Source organism: Cricetulus griseus, chromosome 3 (genome assembly GCF_003668045.3).
Source record: "Cricetulus griseus strain 17A/GY chromosome 3, alternate assembly CriGri-PICRH-1.0, whole genome shotgun sequence".
NCBI classification, from domain to species: Eukaryota; Metazoa; Chordata; class Mammalia; order Rodentia; family Cricetidae; genus Cricetulus; species Cricetulus griseus.
Genome location: NC_048596.1, coordinates 58,738,043 through 58,758,382, shown reverse-complemented (window position 1 = coordinate 58,758,382; position 20,340 = coordinate 58,738,043). Strand labels below are relative to the sequence as shown.

Here is a 20,340-nt window from a genome sequence, read left to right as displayed (position 1 = left end):
GAACTGCCACCAAACCAGAATAAAAGGGCATGGGAGTAGGGAGGAGTGGGTATCCTGGGAGGCTCAGGAGCAAGGAGCCCTCCTAAGGTAAGATCTAGGGAGAAGTGCAGAGGGTGAAACAAGTATCCACTCAGGGGACATTACCCAGAACTCCAGGACTGTCTGCTGGGATGCACTGGGTGGGAGACCCTCTGGGGCTGTGTAAGAGTGACCTTAAGGAAGGAATGGGATTTTAACTCATCCCTGAAGCCTAGGGCTCTGGTCCCTAAGCTACTCTTGCCATTTTGTAGATATGGACTTATGACCCTAGGAAGGAGCTCAAAGGGAGAGGTATCTGGGGCCCCCTGGGGCAGAACCTTACAGTTCAGGTCAAGGATAGACAGGAACCAAGCTGAAGTTGGACAGAGAGAATGGGAAGGACTGGACCTAAGCAGGAAGGTCATATCTGATCTTGCTTATGGCTGGGAGAACAGGTGGTCCCAAGAGACCCTAGTCCTCTAGGCCCTAGCCTTTCTGAAATCTCCAGGTTGGTGACTCTAACTTTCTGGGTGTGTGCTTTTTAGCAGTCCTTGGTAATCTTTGCAGCAGATGGAACCAGACAAGGTTGGTCAGAGGGTACTGGGCCCAAGGAAGGAAGTGATCAGGGTCCTATAGCAAGTGAGTGGCAGGACCTCCTGGCCCCCTTCACTCTTTGTCACCTTTGAAGGATTGGAGGTTGGCACGTACCCACAAGGAACCTGACCTCACAGGCTATTTTCATCAACCCCCTTCTAAGGCAAGAACTCAACACAAGACAACTGCTTTCCCTCTCAGTTGTTGATTGGCCAGTTCTGTCCCATCCCTGCTACCCCATTTTTGCCTCTCCCCAACTTACAGGGATATTGAAATGGGGGTAGAGAAACCCAGATATGCTTAAGTGGGCCTTTAGGAGCTCTATAGATGACCAGGAGCCTCAGTTTCCCAACCTGGAACGAGAGTCATTGCTACCTCACTTTGGAAGGGTGCAAGGCAGCTCTTGCTGGATGCCTGTAGGGAGCCAGGAAGGGAGCCAAGATGGCTGGGTTGCTCTCAGTACCCTGCCCCCCTGCCATCTTGGGTTTCAGGACAGAGGAGTCTTGCTAATTTTGGTGCCTATTTTTGGACACTTCAGCTGCCACTGGCTCCTTATAAATGCACAACCCCCCACTACCCAACCCTCTGCTGCTGACAGGTGTGTGGGCCCAGTGGAAACCAGAGGTGGGCAAAGCAGGGTGGGGTCTCAGTGCCACTGCTCCACCCCACTGACCTTCCCACCCAACAGAGTGTCCCTGGGTGGGTATGCAGAGGGCAGTAAAGGAGGAGTTAGAAGGACTGGTAGGGATCAGAGCCAAGTAAGAAGGTTGGGCAGCTCTGGCTGGGTAGCTTATTTATGATTGATGGAGTCTCCCACAAAGGCTCAGAGATGAGGCAGGGCTGAACCTGGTCCTTGGTCAAGAGCCTCCCAGGTATCTGTGGGTTAATTTTACAGGAAGTCTCAGTAGTTCTGGGAAAGCTTATGTTATCAACAGGGCTTAGAAATAGCTCCCACCTTAGCATCAAGCTGCTGGGGCATTTTTAGCCCCTGAACAACCGTTTTCTTATATGTGCTCCCTGGGGGCACCCGAGCTATTGTCTTCAAGTCAGCTGTGTTGTGTTGTTATGAACATTGTTTGTCAGATCTCAAGTCAACATTCTGATACAGTTCTTTGAAGGTTCCCAGGCCCCAGGCACTGCAGGCATGCACAGTGACCAGTACACAGGAACCACCAAGTTGTCTGTCCTGGTAGCCACCATACCTGAGCATGTGCATCTAGTCCCAGATCTGAGGTGCTCAATCTGTTTAGTACATGCATGTCAAACTCAGGCTTCCCACAGAGAAGTTTCTCAGACCCACCCTGGTGAGTTCAGTCTCCATGTATTTCAGGAGAAAGGAGACCAAGAGACTGAACACTTATGGGCTCTGTGATTTGAAGGGTACCTCAGAGGGTTTCAGAGAGCACAAAAAAGGACCTGGGCTACCCTGAAAGTAACTTGGACTTTCAAGAAAAACTTGAGGTTTTGGCTCACTCGGAGAAGAGGAGCCAGAGGACTGAGAATGTCTGTAGCCTCGGAGCTGGGCTCACCCATTTTGGGGTGATTCCCCAGCCAGAGGCCATCAACTCAGACCAGCAAGGTGTCCCCAGATCCAGAGGGCCATGTAGCTCTTACCCCTGACCTGAGAAAGTCTCTGCATTTTGGATGGCTTTCTATGAAAATACTGTAGAGGGGATGTCTGTCCAGAGTGGGATGTACACAACAACCTTCCAACAGCAAGTCAGTTGTGGAATCTAAGTTCCAGGCTAGAACCAGAGAAGGAAGAAGAGGAACCATGGGGAGAAGGGCAGATCAAGGGGACCAAGAGGTGGCCCTCAATTTCAGTCTATAGACATCACCTCTTGGCTCCAATCTCTGAGAGCCTGGCCCCTTGTGAGGCTTCTAAACCAAGGCAATTCCTAACTGTCCCATCTCTTGTCATTCCCTCTTCAGACACAACTCACCACCACCATGTCTGACGAGGAAACGTGAGTACCCTGCTGTATGGTTGCCTCCCTTACTGGTGGAATAGAACCCCTGGTTCCTACAGATGTTTGTCCCAGGTCAGAAACTCAAGCTCACCTCACTTTTCTTCTCTCTCTTTCTCCCTCTACCCACACCACCGTGACAGTGAACAAGTCGAGGGTAAGTGTCTTCTCTATTTTCTCTCTTTTTATTTCCATCTCTAGACAGAAGAGTCACCCTTGGGGGGGGTAAGCTTTGACTATTGACAGCACTCATCTCTTGGGGACCCCTTGCCCAAGAGACCCAGACCAGCTAGATTTGTCATTGGGCTTCAAAGACACCCCTCTCCCAAACTGTCTTAAACCTCTGGCATACATATTTTTCTTCACACTTTGACTTACCCCAACCTGTATACCTGTATGTCTGTGATGCCTTGAGGACTCAAGAGGCAGCCTCTCTGTCCTTGTCACCTTTGGTTACTCATATGGCCATAGCAGGACATGACATCTAAAGATATCCTACGTCACCCTTGTGGTTGAGACATTTTCCCTTCTAAGGTCACAAAGCCTCTGTGTGTGTGTGTGTGTGTGTGTGTGTGTGTGTGTGTGTGTGTGTGTGTGTGTGTGTATGCAAGGTGTGCTACACATGTGTTTGTATGTGTGGGCCAGAGGTCAACCTTGGATGCCATTTCTCAGAAGCTGTTCACCTCATTTTTGGAGATGGCAGTGGCAGCGGTGGGAGTCTGGGGGAGGCTCTCTCACTGAACCTGGAGCTTGATGATTAGCCTAGACTGGCTGGCCAGCAAGCCCTGGCAATCCTTCTGTCTCTGCCTCCTCAGCATTGGGATTACAAGAATGTGTGACCATACTTGGCTTTCTATTTGGATCCTGAGATCCTACTCGGGTCCTTGTACTTATATGACAGGCAAGCACTTTGTTGACCCACCATCTCCCCAAGCTATCACAGGGTCTATTTGGGCTGAGGATCCCAAACCTGATTTCCTAGCCAGGAGAAGTATCCAACTATCTTGGGACAGAACAGGCTGGTCCTTCAACTGCCTCGCCTTCTCCAGTCCCATCTCTGCTAACTGGGATCCTTTCTTTTGTTCTATTCTAATGCAGAGCAATACGAAGAGGAAGGTAACTTGGGAAGCCACAGGCCTCTCAATGCCCATCCTTGGGAAGGCCTTGACAATTAACTATCTACTTCCCTCATCATTAATGCACCATTAACCATCACCATTTGTCATTAACTCTGCTATTGATTAATAATGCCATTATTTAATTAATGGTCAATGGCTTGGTCGTTAATTAAATTATTAATTCTCTATCTCTTCAACTGATTAATAGACACTCATTAACCACTCACACATGCTCTTTGGTCACTGTGTCCACAGTATGTGAAGTGGGATGTGTTCTGGCCATTAAAACTCTTATTCATTAATAACAAGGGTCTTGATCCATGCACTGTAACCACTCAGAGTCTCCGTAGCCTCTCTTCTAGTCTCCCTAGCTGTCTCTCTCTTTCTCTGTCTCTGTATCTCTCTGTCTCCATCTCTGCTTTTTTCTAGCCCCATCTCTCTGTCTCTCTTTGTCTATCTCTAACTTTCTTTGTCTCTCTTCATCGTTCTCCATTTCTCTGTTTCTGTCCTTATCCCTTTGTCTTTCTCTGTCTCTCAGCATCTCTTCTTCATTGTACCCTTGGGCTGCTGGAGACCCCTCCCTGGCTCTGTCGTGCCTGGGCAGGTGTGGGCGGGCAAAGCGCTGAGTACTGGTGTACCTGGGAGCAGCCTAGGACAGCAGTTCCCAGGCCTGACAAGCTGTCTGCTCCTGGCACCTGCTCAGCCTAGGGAAGCTTCACACATCTCACCAGACAGGCCATCCTGCAAGGGCTGCTGGGTGCTATGTTTTCAAAATATTTTGAAAATACTCGCTACCTTAACAACCTGAGCAAACATCTTGCTGCCAGAAGATGAAAAAGCTGGTTTCTGAGTGAGATGTGGCCCTGGGGGCTGCCCTTTCCCCTAGGAAAGGCCAGAAGGGTCCTGTTTCCTCAAAGCCCCTTGACACCAACCTTTATTCCTGACAACTAGATGGGATCTCCTGGGTCAGAAATGGTCTGAGCACATGGAGTTTCCCCCAAACACATGGGCTTTGTCCCTGGTCCTCACTTCCATATCCTATAGAGCAGAATCACAAATACCCAGACATGGGATGAAGGATGTAGAGGGCCAGGCCTGAGGAAGATACAAACTCAGTGCCCCAGCAGGCACAGCAGTGGCTGATGCTCAAGGGCTCCTGCTCACTATGGCTAGCTGCTGTAGGCCAAGCATAGGAATCTGGCCTGCTCAATATGCTCAGCCCAAGAGAGCCCAGGAAAGCCCTGTTCCTAATGTCTGTCCTTGTTCATTCTCTCTCTTTCATGCCATCTCTCTGTCACCTTTGCTCACCCTCAGAGGAGGCCCAGGAAGAAGGTGAGTTGGCTTAGGACTCAACCCCCATTTGCCCTTGTCCTCTGCCCTAATGATGAACTTGGTATCACCTTCCCTCTTATTGGGCTGTGACCTCAGCCCCTGTCTCTAAGGGCCTTTATGCTGCGTGCTCCTTTCTAATCCTTTCCTCTCTCCTCCCTGCCACCCTGCACTCCCTGGCATTCCTCGGCTGCAGAAGTCCAGGAGGAAGGTATGAGGATACAGGACTTCTGGTCCCCATGTGGAGCCCAGGGTCTGGCTGGAGCCATGTGGTGTGGGGAAGAGAGCAGGGAAGCAAGGAGGCGCCAGCCAACCACGGAGCCCCCCATGTGGCCCCACATAACCCACTAACCAAGGCCAATGCTTGACCAAAGAGAATGAGGACTCCAAGAATCCCCACAGACAACATAGTTGTCCCAACTTCTGTCAGATGCTTCCAACACTAGAGAAGGCAGCCTAGTACAGGAGAAGGGGGAAGACTCTAGTGCCAGGTGTAGATTGAGCCCCCCTTCCCCAGAGAAGCCAGTGAAAGCCCATGGTGGTGACTGAGACCTTTGTTAGGCCAGACCCACTAGGCCAAGTGTCAGAAGAGCTCAGGTCATTAGGGAGAGATGCAGGAGTAGCCAGAGATCCTGCTTCAGGGCCTGATGTGAGGACAGCCCAAGGCCTCATCCCTAGTCAATTTCTCAAGCCTATGTACCCCATCAACCCAAACACAGACCCACCCCAACCCTCTTTAGGGGCTACCAGGCAGAAGCCCAAGGAAAGGGCTTTTGCACCTAGCTCTGGGATGGCAAGAAAAGAGGTGTTTGGAACATGCCTTGGTTCTGCTCCCCTTGGATACCAGAGCCTCCAAGTAGGCTGCAACTCTAGGCTGGGCCTGGCTAAGGGCAGATAGGAGGGAGTAGGCCAGGGAAGGAACCAAATGAGGCACTGCAACAAAAGCAAGAGCTAGAATCCCAACCCTCATCTCAGTTTCTCCACTTGTGAAGAAGGACAGGTTGGGGGGTGGGTGAGTTTGGTTCTCCTCAGCCCCTCCAGTTCCCAAGTTCTGAGTGGGCCCCAGAATCTAGGCTATGGGATCAAGGGTGGCAGGACCACAGCTAACTCTGACAGTATCTTGCTCGCTTCCTGCACGTATCCCACCCCTCGGTGACCGGCTGTTTCCTTTTAACCTGGATCCCTTCTCTGACCTCTGACCTCTGACCTCTGACCCGCGGTTTTGCCTCTTGTTCCATGGCCCTCCTTAGCCCCCGAACCAGGTATGTGACATGACTTCAATGCCACATGATATATGTGGCCATATGGGTATGTGTGCAGGAGTCAGCCAAGAAGGAACAAGAGGGTGCCATGTAACTCACCCCATCTCTCCTGTATACCTATCCCTGTCCCCCCACACACTGCCCTCCATTCATTCATTCTCTCTCCTCCCTCCCTCTCTCCTCCCCTGGTGCTGCTCCACAGAGGAAGTCCAAGAAGGTAGGTCCAGGTCTACCTCACAGCCACAAAGAGCCTTCCCCTCCTTCCTCTCCCCTCTGTGACTGCCTGCCTTCCACCCCTTTTCCAATGTACCCACCACCAACTAAGCTCTGCTGGCCTCTGGGGTGAGGACAGTACAGAAAATAGGGAAGCTAGCCTGGTCTGCTGGTCTAGGTGGCTGGCAATGGCAGTCCCCAGTCACATTGTTTAAGGGCAAGGAGAAAAAAAGCTCTTCTTGGACCTTCATTAGGAAGATTGAATGGAACATACGGGCTATCCTGGGTCTACAGGGCCAGCCTTAGGAAGATGGTGCTGGAGACCCCCTGGGATCCTCTGGGGCTTCCTCAGGACAGGAAGAGCAAAGCAGAGAGGCTGGATAGGTAGCCTCCAACCTACCCCAGATATCAAGCCAAAGGGAGGAAAATAAGGAGTGGCGAAGCTGAAAGGAAGGTGGAGGGGCAAGTGGGGTGAAGCAGAAAGTCAGGCTGAGGCCCAAGGTGGGGATGTCACAGACCTGGAACAGCCGGGGGCCATGCATGCGAACAGGCAATCAGTCAGATCCCAGCATCCCACCCAGCTCCTGGGCCTGAGCCAGACACACCCATCAAGCAGAACTGACAGGGGTTGGGGGGGGGGGCAACTGTTAGCCTAGCAGCAAGGCTGGTTACACTGGAGAAGGGAGGAGGGGCTGAACTCTGGGAGCCCATTTCAGCCCCTCCATTTACATGCTTCCAGGCTCCTGGTGGCTGGGGTTTGAGCAGCATCTGGATAATGCTAGGAGAGGGACCCAGGATGTTCTCAGGCCACACATCTTAGGTCACCAGTCCTCCCAGGGACCAGAACCAAGATTGGCAGGCAAATGGACAGACAGGAGGATGGGGAGACCGAGCACAGAGGAAACCTTACCTTGACACTATGCAGCTGCCTCTCATGCAACTCTAGGGAGCACCCCATCCTTCCCTGTCCCCAGAATCTCAAAAGAGGAGGGTGAGTCCACCAGCCCCTTAGCTTCCTTCCTCAGGCCACTCCCCTTGACCTCATGTAAGAGTAGCTCTGCAGTACCCCACTGCACTGCCGCTCCTAAAATGTTAGGCAAGAGTGGCATCAGGCTTACCAACAGACCTAAGTAGCCTATTCAGGCAGCGCTGCCACACACTTTGGTTGTTAAGTCACCATGTGTCTTTTGAAGGGGTGAGAAATAGATGTTCCAGAAGGGCGCTGGTCAGAACCTGCAGGTGAGACCCTCACCCAAACCTTGGATGGGGCCTGTTGGCTCCTGGCCAAGTGCAAAGGTTCTAGGGGGTCGCAGATGCTTTCCCTGCCAGGTCTTACTGTATGCCGGGCAGTATATACATCAGTGGTTTTGCTTCCGCCTAAAGCTAGAGCAAGGCTAAAGGACAGTGCAAGAAAGGGTGATGCTGAGCAGCTGCAGGCCCCGACTGTGGTCAGTACCAGCCCCATCATCTGTGGGAATGGGTCACACTCAGAGGAAGCAGCCCTTCCTCAGGGCAACCAGCTTAGGCAAGGTTCTAAAGAAGGGGGAGAAGAGAGGCCTCAGCAAGACTCATGGGAAAAAAGCCTCTTAGGGGTCAGAGGACAGGTTCCCAGGATCAGGAGGCCCCCATCCTAAGGGCTGAACCTGTCAAAACTCACAGATATGGATGAGCCAAAAATATTTTTGGATCTCAGGCAGGCTCTATGAACAAAGACTTTTACAAGGAGTTTGAAATAAAGTGACTGTAAAAACCACACTATGTGCCCAAGTATAAGACTATAAGTGGAAAGTAATGGAAGAGTCCATGACAGCTGGAAGATAGAGTAGCCTCAGGATCTTCCCAGTATCACACCTAGATCCAATCACCATGTTGGGCAAGGCAGGTCCCCATGTTCTCTACTCACAGCCAAGCCTTCTTGCCCAACATGCATAAAGCCCTGGGTTCAATTCCCAGTCCTGCACAAACCAGGTGTGGCAGAACATACTTGTTATCACAGCACTTGCAGGGGTAGAGGCAGGAAGATAGAGTCTAAAGTCATCCTTAGCTATATTGAGAGTTAGAGGCCAACCTGGACACCAAGGGTCCATGAAGGGGGCCAGGCCTGTGGGAAGGCGTAGGAGCTGCTCTGCCACCCACAGGCACTGGGCCCTATGCGTGCCTGCCTCAGCTGTTCGTGTGGCCACTGCTGCTGTGTGGCCTCTGCACTTCTGCAGCTGCGCGGCTTTTTTCTTGCATGTGCGCTTGTGCCCACACCATGAAGATGCTGTCGCCGAGGAGGAGCAGGAGGAGGACGAGGAAGGTAAGGCCTGCCAGCCGCTGTTGCAGCCCCTTGCTCCACCTGCACAGGACTCTGGCTCTGCCTGGGTGAGGCGAGAGGACCCAATGGCCCAGTGTCTGTCGCTGACTCCCCAGCCCTTTCACTTTGTCCCTGTGTCTGTCTTCCTTTTCTCCCTGGCATGGGACCTCAAGAAGCTGAGGCTTTATGTGCATCCACCATGGAGTTAGGGGGCCAAGGTCAAGTGTCTGTCCACTCAAAGACAGGGAGATAAGTCAGCATCCTAGACACATCCCTGACTTTCCAGAAATCTGTCCTCCAGGCCTCTTGTCTTCCTACCTTTCCCTCCCTCCCAGCCCTCTGGGGACACATATGTCTTGCTGTGGTTTCTCCCCTCATCCCCGCACCCTAAGTCCTTCTTAGAGCCCATGGAAATTCACAGGTTTCTGAATAGTTGAGTGGGTCTGGGCGGGCTGAGTAGAAGTCCCCAGCCTGATGGTTCCTATGGCAGGAAGGACCATCCTATCTGACCTGATCTCTTTCTTCCTTTCCCCATGCTGGCTGTCATGACTAGAGGAGAAACCAAGACCCAAGTAAGTGTGGGATCTAAGCAATACTATGGGGAATGCCAGAACAGGGCAGGGTGGGAGGCCTGGGACTTTTTTAAAAGAAAAGCCCAAATGGTGGAAGATGATAGGGACCAAAGTTGCCAGTAGGGATGAATAAAAAGACAGTAAGTTGTGGTTCTTCTCCATCAGCCAGTGCAGTCAAGGAGGCCACTAACCATGGACTAAGTAAGGCTTAGAATGGGATGGAGGGCATCACATATCTGCCATGCCTGGCTATGCTGGGAGACAGCCCAGGTCTCCAGATATATATGGGGGTGGGCTTGAAGGGCAAGGATCTCCTGCTCGAGATGAGAACCCACTCTGGATTGACCTGATCCAAAAGAGACAGAGCTCCCTGTGAGCCTCTCTGCAGAGGTTATACCCTAGCCTCTCTTACTCACTTGTGAGTGCACCAGGGGGTAGTTGAATCCAGAATCTTGGGATTGCAAGCCCACAGCCCTCCATATAAACCCCCTTTTTGTCCCTTTAAGCCTTTATGCCTGTTGCACACTCTGAACCAGGTTGAACTTTTGGCACTTACCCCTTGCTTCCTCCCCATCCTTGAGGGAAGAGTAGAGCTAGGTGAGGAGTGTGGCTGGCCCACACTCCTCCCTTGAATGCTGTTTTAAATCAAGCTCACATAAAGTAATGCAGGATTGTGAGATAGTTTCTCATCTTAGAGAAATTATTTATGTTCTCAATATGAAAATAAAACACCTCATTAAGAAAATTTGGAAAATACATGAAAGTCAAACGAAGAGGGGAAAAAAATCCATCCATAATTCTCCCACCCACCCACCAGGCAGCCTGTGGAAAGAATCAGGGAGGGGAAAAAAGGTCTTTATTTCTTCCTACTCTTTCTTTACACAAAGTTCTTGGAAAATAAAGAACTTGACTATGTTTTTTCAAGCACAGGACTGTCTATATAGCCTTGAATTCCACTTTTAAAAAAATTTAGCACTATTCATAAGTATTTTTCCATGTTTTTACATAGTCTTCTTAAATATTTTGAATGGCCACATAATATTCCATCAATTGGACAAACCATAATTTTCCTAACCATTCCCCGATCACAGGCTTCCCCCAATATTTTACAATCATAAATAACACTGGTCAGAAAGCATTTTCCATCTTGAGGGCTGTTTGCCTAGGCCACATTCCCAGAACTGGAATTACTGGGTCAAAGAGGACCAATGCTCTGAAGACTTTGACATTCACTGCCAAGTTGCTTTCCACCAGGGCCCAGCCAAGGCGGTCTCCTACGTGGGCTGGGAGCAGTCTTGTGTCCCACACCCTCCGCGCCCAAAGGCGGGAATGGGTGTCTGCCCCTGACCCGTTGATGAGCAGCCAACCACATCTCATGGTTGCCTTCGCATTCCTCCGATGGCACCACCACTAACGGTCCATGTTTGTTAACTGGTCGTCTTTCTTTGCGAGTCAGTGGCTTGTGCCCCTTGCTCGTTTATCTCATGGCCAACACGTCTCCGTGTTTGCTTAATCGTCCGTTTACTCAGGGATATAAATCTTCTCTGTATTTGCTGAAAAGTTGTTTTTTTTCTTTTTTCCAGTCTGGTTTTTCCCTCTGCATTTCGATTTTTGCTCTCCCCTGCACACACATACATAAGTTTTTCATTTGCACAGCATCATCTGTACAGCTTTCCCTTGGAGGGAACTTTGGGGCTTCAGAGCTTAGAAAAATCCCTTCCCTCTCCAGGTTTTGATCGCTATTCAGCTCCCCTTTCTTCTGTGGCCTGCTTCTAAAAGCCGCGGTTGTCTGGGCTCCCTGCTCCATCTGGAATGTGTTGGCAGGAAGAGGGGGTCGCACAGCCAGCGGGCTGGGGGCTCCTTTTCCCCTTACAGGCTCGCCTTCATTTGGGCGCCCAGAAAGAAAGATTTAAAACGTGTCCAGAACCACAGGACAGGTCTCACCCCAGAAGCTGATGCCAATTACTGCCCCTGGAGGGCTTGTGGTGGCCACCCTGCCTTCTGCTAGGACTTGATTACATTTGTTTATGTGTCTGAGAAGGTGGCATGAAGCAGTGAGCAAAACAGAGGTGGACACAAACAGCGTGGCACCTTCTAGGAAGGAACAAACTACTCCTGGGACATGGGCTAGAAACTTAAGAACAAAGAGCCAGGCAAATCTGCTTTAGTGGAGGCGTGCTCTGTTGGGTGCCAGGGTGCAAGAAAGAGGAAGAGGCCAGCCTAGATTCGAGGCCGGCTGGCCTCCACTGTGGGAAGGTTCCAGTTGTCCCTGATTATGAAACAACCTCTGTGTCTCTTCCCCAGACTTACTGCTCCTAAGATTCCAGAAGGAGAGAAAGTAGACTTCGATGTAAGTTTATGGGGTCCAGATCACCCTCATTCCAAGCTCCAGCCTTTGAACTTTAGGCTGGGCTTCAGGTCAAGTCTTCCCAAACAGCCATAAGCAAGGTAGCTCATCTCTAGGCCACACTCCCATAATTTGCTCATAGACCCAAGGATATATAGGTCCCTTTTCTTCTCCTCCACCCACTCGTCTACCCACCCATCCATCCACTAATCCACCTACCCTTTCACTCAACTGTCTATCATTTTATCCACCCACCCATCTATGTATGCAGCAAATCAATCTTCTCTGTTTGGCCCAAGAGGACATCTCTGAGGAGGATAATAGAGCCAAGTCTGAGACAGGTCACTTCAAGGATGGTTCTGGCTTCATGATTAGTCAGGGTCTGGGTTCTTCCATAGAAAAGGCATTATCTGCACCCTGGGGTTCCAGGCTAGGCCACTCTGGGACTCAGGAAGGTGCCCCGAGCTGCAGGTGGGTCCCAGGCTGGCCAGGAGGGGTAGAAACTTTTCTTGTGCCCCCAGGATATCCAGAAAAAGCGTCAGAACAAGGACCTCATGGAGCTCCAGGCCCTCATCGACAGCCACTTTGAGGCTAGAAAGAAAGAGGAAGAGGAGCTGATTGCACTCAAGGAGAGAATCGTGAGAACTGCTGCCCTGGGAGGGTGCTGGGTGCTCCTGCAGGGACTGGGCATGACAAGAAGGGTTGACCCTTTTGCCCTCTTGGCGGCAGGAGAAGCGCCGTGCAGAGAGGGCTGAGCAGCAGAGAATCCGTGCTGAGAAAGAGCGGGAACGCCAGAACAGACTGGCGGTAAGGACTGTGTCAGCCTGCTGCCTCCAGCCTGTGGAGCCAGGGAAGCACAGTGTCTTGGGCCTTCCTTTCACTGTGGCCCTCTGTTGGGCCAACAATTAGAGCTCCTGGGTTAATGTCTCTTGCTCTACAGACACTCCCCCCTCTCAAAAGCAGCCTCCTTCTAGAAGTTTCTAAGTCCAGAACTAGGTAGTCTTTGAAGCCTACTCAAAGGGCAGCCCCTGAGGATCTTGGGGGTGGGGTCTCTACAGGAGGAGAAGGCTAGAAGAGAGGAGGAAGATGCCAAGAGGAGAGCTGAGGATGACATGAAGAAGAAAAAGGCACTGTCTTCCATGGGCGCCAACTACAGCAGCTACCTGGCCAAGGTAAGGAACATGCCCAGAGCCCTGAAGGTGGCCTTCAAGTGGGGCTGGTGTTTGTGCCATGTGCCTCCTGAGAGTGGATCCCTTATCACCTCTCCCCTCCCCAGGCTGACCAGAAGAGAGGCAAGAAGCAGACAGCCAGGGAAATGAAGAAGAAGATTCTTGCAGAAAGACGCAAGCCTCTGAACATCGACCATCTTAGTGATGATAAGCTGAGGTGGGGTGGCCCTCCCAAGTGGTGGTGGGCCCTTCCCCAAAAGAACTGAGTCACAGCTCTCTTGCTGGTGGCTGGAGGAGGACGCAGGGTTTGGGGCCCTGCCTTTCTGGCTTCATCCTATCAAACCTCCTCTTTTCCATCTTCCAGGGATAAGGCCAAGGAACTCTGGGATACCCTGTACCAACTGGAGACTGACAAATTTGAGTTTGGGGAGAAGCTGAAACGCCAAAAATATGATGTGAGTCTAGCCATCTCTGGATCTTGGGCCTGCAGGGTCTCATTCTTGGGGGGGGGGGTCAACTCTTTCCCTACAGGCCACTTATACTCTGGTCCTGCCTTCACCTTGAGACCTGGCTCCACTGAGCCCAGCTGGGGCCACTTCTGCAGCTTGTCCTTCAGGGGAGGCACCTGATATCGGCTTGACCTGCATTTGTATTGGCCAATGCTATAGCCAGAACTGTTATGAGTTCTCAAACTGCTGAGGTCTCCATGACATCTGCCTCCTCAGGGCAGGCAAGCATGCAGGCAGGGTGACTTGTACCTTCACCTGAAACTGGGAAAGGGAATTTAGTATTGTGTCTCCTCTGGGGCTCAGGGAATCTGGACTGGGGTTGCAACCTTCATAGGTATGAGGAGGGCATGGTAAGGGGCTGCAGAGATGGGCAGGGCCTTGTGGGTTGAGTTAGAGTCAAGCTTGTTCATACTCACCATAGATGCAGGGAAAGGCACCTATCCTGGTGTCTACTGTGCTTACTTCAAATGTAAATCTCTTGAGTTCACTGGCAAAGCTGAACTGTCCTCCCCTCATGGCCCTCCAGTGCTGGGTGGAGGGAGACATGAGAATTCATGCAGGGGCATCTCCCACAACCATCAAGATAGACAACCTACAAGTCCTGGCTCCTTCTTGCAACGTCTGGGTAGATGAGATGGGTCTTAGTTGCTCAACTTTGAAGAGCCTTGGTCTCCATACCTCCTTTGTTGGCCATCTCTAGAAAGAGACTCAAGGCTACCCCAGGAGCTAGCTCGGAGAAGACTCTGCCTAGCAGAGGCCAGGCCACTCTTTTCAGCAACAATAGCTGAGTCAGGAACCCATAGCCTCCTGATACACTCTGCCCATGTGTGGTCTCCCGGGTTCACAAAGTCTGACTGTCCATCAGAAGACTGGCTCCATACTTATCAGGGCCTTGAAGCCTCAGCTGCCCACCCAACCTGGTAACCATTTCGATTTTTCTAGATCATGACTGTCCGGGCCAGAGTGGAGATGCTGGCCAAGTTGTGAGTAGGCAGAGCCAGGCTTGTGGGTGTGCAATGCTCAGCTAGCCTCTCGCATGGCAAAGATTTAGTTGTCGAGGACACTGGTGGCAAAGGGCCTTTTCCTTTTGCCACAATTCCTCCCTTCTGACCTCAGCTGGTGGCTATGAGGCCGGCCTGATGCCCTTGTTGGCAGATGAAAAAAGAAGGATCTTGCCTTCCCAGAGCTCCATTTGGGGCCAGGGCCTCTAGGCTACCAAGTCGGGAGCAGGTACCATGGGCCAAGGAGCAGGAAGGTCAGGATCAGGAGTCAGAGGTGGAACCTTGGGAGGTCTTGGGCCTCACCTCCACCCTGTCCCTTACCCTGCCTGCATCCTGCCACAGCCACAAGGTAAGTGGCTAGTTGGGAGCTGCTGTGTGTGGTAGCTAGAGAGAGCAAGTCCAGGCACAGCCCGAGGACAAAGAACAGTACCCTCTCACAAAGGAGCCCTGAGACAGTAAGAAAACTGGCACAGGAGACTGTGTTCCTGCAATGAGGAGATGCCACAGTTGGCCAGCCCTGTGGTAAAAACATGTGTCCCCTGGTCAGTGCCCAGCTGGGCTTCCCAGGTCTCTGTCACAGTAAGTCACCTATGTTGTTACAGATCACTACCCTCAGGAGCCGCATTGACCAAGCCCAGAAGCAGTAAGTAACCCAGACCATTTCATCACTCTATGCTGGGCCCAGAGTCCCCAAGGCCAGCTACCTGCAACCCTACTCAGGGCCTAGACATTTTAGCTGGTCCCTGAACAAGGGCTCTTGGTGGCTGGCCCTTAGCAATAACAAGACTAACTGGGCCCCCGGGATCCACTGGCTCCTTCCTCTCCTGCATGCAGGAGGTGCCAGATGCGGTGTGTTAGTGATCCTTTTCTCTTCTATGATGTGCTGGCCAGCAAGAAGCCTGTAACAGGGTGTGATAATGAACACCTACAATCCCAATACTTCTCCAGAGTTGGGAACAGGATCAGGAGTTCAAGGCCAGCCTGGGATCCATGAAACCTTATCTCAGTTAACAAGAAAAAAAAAAAGGAGTGGGGAGTTAAAGTATAGTTCAGTTGGTAGATGCTTGCCCACCATGCACAAGGCCCTTAGTTAGATCCTATAGTAGGAGTACATTCATAATCCCAGCACTTTGGGAGGCAGGCAGAGACAGGAGGATCAGAAATTCAAGATCAGTTGCAGAGTAAGTTCTGAGGCCAACTTAGGATATATAAGATGGCTGGAGAGAGAGAGAGAGAGGGAGGGAGAGAGAGAGAGAGAGAGAGAGAGAGAGAGAGAGAGAGAGAGAGAGAGAGCACTGACTCCACAGGAGGGTAACCCTTCCACACAAGGAATCAGGTTCCACAGGACTCCAGGACCTGTTGCTACAGGGACCCTCGCCGGGTTCTGAGTTTGGTATAACGCTGAGATGCTGGTAGTGAGCCTGTACATGGGGTTATCACACTCCAAGTACAGGATCAAGTGGAGCTGCTTAGATTTCCTGTTTCTTGGGATTTTTCTCCCTCCTTCTACACTTCCATGATGCTCAGGGGAGATGGGTGCTCCCCTAGGGATATTTTGTATCTTTATTGCGTGGGTTGGAGGGTCATGACAGGATAATTTGATGAGATGCTACATGCATGTGAACGAGAGTGTGTGCATGTGTTAGGGTGCTCGGAAAGGTTTGTGAGGACACAACATCACCAGCCCAAGGTCCTGCTGGACTGGCTTCAGAGCTCATGTACTTTTATACTCCTGCCAGCCCAGACTCATACATCATTCATCCTGCTTCCAGCTTCCCAGGGTACAGAGGGCCTCAGATAATAAGGTCCCAACTCCTGGGGACCAGTACCCTTAGCTGCCATCTGAAAGGCACAGGCTTTTCAAAACCAACAGTGTTTAAAGCTAGGGTGGCATGGGTCTGTCTGCAGTACTCTCCCCGGCCAAGGCAGGACAATGAAAGGTGAGCCCAGGTAACCAGCTAACCCTGTCCTAACCACACTAGTGTCCAGGCCCCCTTGGGCCCACTGCAGGTGAGTCAGCTCCTACTGCTCAGGCTGGAATGAGGTATGTGCACTGGAAGTGAGGGCAACAGCTTGGGGAGACAGGAGCTGAAGGTCTCCACTGGCTGGCTGGACACTCTGTCCCTTAAGCACAACTTGCTTTCCATTTGCAGCAGCAAGAAGGCTGGTGCCACAGCCAAGGGCAAAGTTGGTGGGCGCTGGAAGTAAAGGAGCCAAGAGTTGCACTGCAGCAGAGACCCTCCACCCTGATTCCTGCCAGGGTCCCTTATTCCAGCTCTGCACCATCCAATCCTCATGCCCAGGCTTTTTCTGGAGCTCAGGGCCCATTCTGCCTCAATGCCCTCACCTTCTGGGGTCTGGGAATAAAGTTATCAGACTCCCCTCCACTGTGTATGTGGTTTCATGTATAAGGGGTCTAGGGAGGTTGGGAGATGATGCTGCAAGACAGGAGCACTATGGGAGCACACCTCAGAACAGCCCTGGAAGACTCAGGGTACCTTACTGCTGTTAGTAACTGTGGCTCAACTACACATGGTTCTGTGCCCTAATGTGCCTCTAGAACTTGCCCGGTAATTGCTTTCAGAGGCTTTTTACTCCCAGGGCACCCCTCTTGTCCCCTGCACCAGAGCCCTCCATGTTAGATGGCTGCCTGATCAGTCCAAAGCACTGTTTAAAGAAGAAACAGTCCAGCCTTGGGAGGGTTAGGGAGGAAGGCTGGCTGCCTGGAGACGTTGCAGACACCCCGAAAGGGGGGAGGCGAGGGGGAGCTCCAGCTAGCACATCAAGGGGGGAGAGGAATGCAGGAAAGCACGTTTCCCACGAGGGAGCAAGCTCGGCAAACAGCGTTCTCCTATATTACAGGGAACACAGAACACAACTGTGCAATAAATTTGAAAGTCCTGACCAAATAGAATTATGGAAAATATAAATCACAGAAATTGGATCAAGACGCGGAGCCCTGCACAGCGAGGTATTCATAGAGGAAGGGGCTTATGCACAAACACCTCCAGGAAGACTGGGGAGGCAGGGCAGCCGCAGCCAGAGCCCTGAATGAAAGACAAGGAGTGCAGTCAGCCCTCACCAGGCCCCTGAGGGGAACACACAAACCCCAGAGAGCACATGTAGTCCATTTGTAATACACCCCAGGAAAGAGCAGTGTGGCCCCATCTGTGCATGCACCTCAACACACACACAATAGTACAGACTCCATCTCTGTGTACCCCAACAGAGACTGGTGTAGACCTCTTGTGTGTGCACTCCAATACACATGGTTGTGGTTCCTGTGGGACACACACACACACACACTTGCACTAAAAGGACTGTAAATACACAGTATGGTGATTCAGTATGTGGATGCTCTGTGCCTAGCATATACACAGTACTGAAGAACAAAAAAAAAAAAAATTGTTCAGTGGCCCTGGCAGTGGTCTAGTGAAAAAAGTTCTATGAGCACCAAGCTTTAGGGACAGCAGCACACCTTGCAGTGGAAAAACTGGGATCAGCCGGTTTGGAATGGGCAGGGGAACCAAAGGGCAGGAATGGACAGTGATTGAGACATCAGGGTAGAGGACTTTGGCTAAGTAAACCTCACATGATGCTGTTGAAAGCTGGCTAGGAGATTAGACATTGCTCAGATGGTATCTTCAATACACTAAGTGAGAAACAGACAAACATGTTTGTGTCTTTCCACAATGTCAGAATGTATTGATTAACAGCAGTATATTCGAAAGGTAAGGCCGTTTCAATGGCAGCATTTGCCAGATAATCCTGCTTTCTTTGATAGCCTGGCCGAGGCAAACACAGGTTCTTTCATTCTGATCTTAATTACTAATATTGACTCTCAGATCACACACCACACAGTAAACACATCTATCTATATCTCTATCTATATATGTGTATTACATAATGGCTACAAAGGTTTAAAGAGGCAGGAAGTTTCAAAGAGTCCCAAGAAGCCAAAGCTGGGAAATTGATAGGGCCATAAGAGTCTCTGTATTGATAAGATAAAGAGTCGAGTGGAGCTAGAGCTAAGGCTGGAGAGGCTGCGGTGGTTTTTGTGGAGCCAGGACTGCCCTATGGTCAGAGCTGAGCTGCAGGAGTGAGGTGAAGTGAAGGGCAGGACTGGGTCCTGATGAACCAATGGGTAGACAGATGAATGGCAGGTCCAGACAAGAGAATAGGAGGATGGCAGTTGAATAAGCCACATCAACAGTGGGCATCAAACTGAGAAGAAACCCCTGGGACAGTTAGATGGTCTCTGACTGTTAGACTGTCAGTTCTTCCTAACACACACACACACACACACACACACACACACACACACACACACACACACCATTTGGGATGGGTAGTGGACATTACCATCTATCCCTGTACTAGGTCTCTACCTCTTTATAAAGTCTGAGTGAGGAATTTCTACCTTTTTCTTGGTCTGGTATGTCTGGTGAGTTCTTGGGTCTGGTTTCTCCAGTATAAATTTAATATGCCCATATGCCCCTACAGTCTCAGTTCACTCTGATAAAATTTTAGGGTAGCACCGTTTCTGCTCCTAGAAGTAAGGTATCTATTAATCTGTGCATCCTATGTGGTGCTGGACAGATGGTACCATTCCTGTGTCCACCTAGGCACAGTCACCCTTCATCTTCAAAATGGAGTCAAAAGCTATGTATAAAATGGAGTCTCTCAGCCTGAAAGAAAAAAAAAAAAAAAAGGCTGGGTGTGGTGGCTCACACCTTTAATCCCAGAACTTTTAGAGGCAGAGGCAGACAGATCTCTGTGAGTTCAAGACCAATGTGGTGTACAAAGCAAGTTCCAGGACAGCTAGGGCTCTATTACACAGAGAAACTTTGTCTCAAAACAAAACAAAACAAAACAACAACAACAACAAAAACCAAAAAAGAACAACAACAAAAACCTCAAAACCCAAAAGTCAATAACAACAACAAACAAACAAAACACCGAACAAAAAAAACTTTTTTTTTAAAATTTTTTGAGACAGGGTTTCTCTGTAACAGTCATGGCTGTCCTGGAACTTGCTCTGTAGACCAGGCTGGTAGAGCTACCTGCCTCTGCCTCCCAAGTCCTGGGATTAAAGGCATGTACCACAATACAGAGTCACAGCAGGACACAACTTGATCTCAACAGATAGGAAGCACCCTAAAAACACATGGGGATGCTCAGGTGTCTGGATAGGGGCTCACTGACCTGACTTAGCAAGGCTCCTTCTTTTGCAGGGGGGACGTTCAGAGATAGGATGGGGCACAGGGAGCATAGAAGCCTGGGTGAAGTGTGGCCAAGCAGAGGATCTCTGTCCACACCTAGTGTACACACACATCAACATAGTCCAAAACTCCACACATGCACATACCAATGGTCCTCACAGACATAGCCTGCGAGGGGGTACATTTCATGTGTGGGAGTACACCTCAGCAGACACCCTGGCCCATAAGTCCTCACCCCACACCCCCTACAGCCACTCTCCCATATGTGTAGGCTTAAATACACCCAGTATGACCAGGTACTTTTTTACTTTGTTTTTCAGAAATGCATAGTTGGAAAAATTAATAGAAAGAGTGTTGGGCCCCATGAGTTTGGAAACCACTTTCATCTCCTTGCCTTGTTCTGAAAGGCAGCTGAATAGCCCAGAACTGCCTGAACAGAATGGCTAAGCTGGGGACAGAATGGGTCACTACCCTGTGCAGAGGGCCCCATGTATCAGAAACTGGCTGTGGTTCAGAACTGAATGAGGAACTGGAAATCCCAGTAAGCCCTGGTTCTGAGCATGCCACTCACAGTAATGGTGGATTAAGGATCAAAAAAGCAGGTTGGGAGAAGGTGTGTAAGATTGGAAACAAGAGGCTGTTGAACTGTTCCCACTGGCCAGGAATGCACATGAAACAACAAAGGCTGACCTCAGCCTAGGACCCAAAGCACACTCCAACAGA

At 50.7% G+C, this 20,340-nt stretch overlaps 1 protein-coding gene across 50 annotated transcripts; it reads left to right on the top strand.

Annotated features, from left to right (window-relative positions):
* Positions 1–2,562: 2,562 nt before the first annotated feature.
* On the top strand, positions 2,563–16,603 carry Tnnt3 (troponin T3, fast skeletal type). 50 transcript variants are annotated; one of them, XM_035441219.1, is made up of 17 exons: positions 2,563–2,579; positions 2,723–2,736; positions 3,678–3,695; positions 5,012–5,029; positions 5,223–5,237; positions 6,277–6,288; positions 6,491–6,505; positions 8,762–8,800; positions 9,351–9,369; positions 11,674–11,719; positions 12,238–12,354; positions 12,446–12,523; positions 12,775–12,888; positions 12,993–13,102; positions 13,250–13,340; positions 14,998–15,038; positions 16,549–16,603. In XM_035441219.1, exons 1-17 carry the CDS (start codon positions 2,563–2,565, stop codon positions 16,601–16,603), a joined length of 819 nt encoding a protein of 272 aa, XP_035297110.1. The 50 variants fall into 50 exon arrangements, with proteins under 50 accessions (XP_035297110.1, XP_035297111.1, XP_035297113.1 ...); XM_035441220.1 differs by lacking the exon at positions 14,998–15,038 and adding an exon at positions 14,337–14,377; XM_035441222.1 differs by lacking the exon at positions 6,277–6,288.
* Positions 16,604–20,340: the final 3,737 nt, after the last annotated feature.

Bases quoted from the DNA above. Each gene is read 5' to 3' on its own strand.
- Tnnt3 (XM_035441219.1), top strand. The intron at 12,524-12,774 runs GTAAGGACTGTG...GGGTCTCTACAG, and splicing joins AACGCCAGAACAGACTGGCG to GAGGAGAAGGCTAGAAGAGA. The intron at 13,341-14,997 runs GTGAGTCTAGCC...ATGTTGTTACAG, and splicing joins TGAAACGCCAAAAATATGAT to ATCACTACCCTCAGGAGCCG.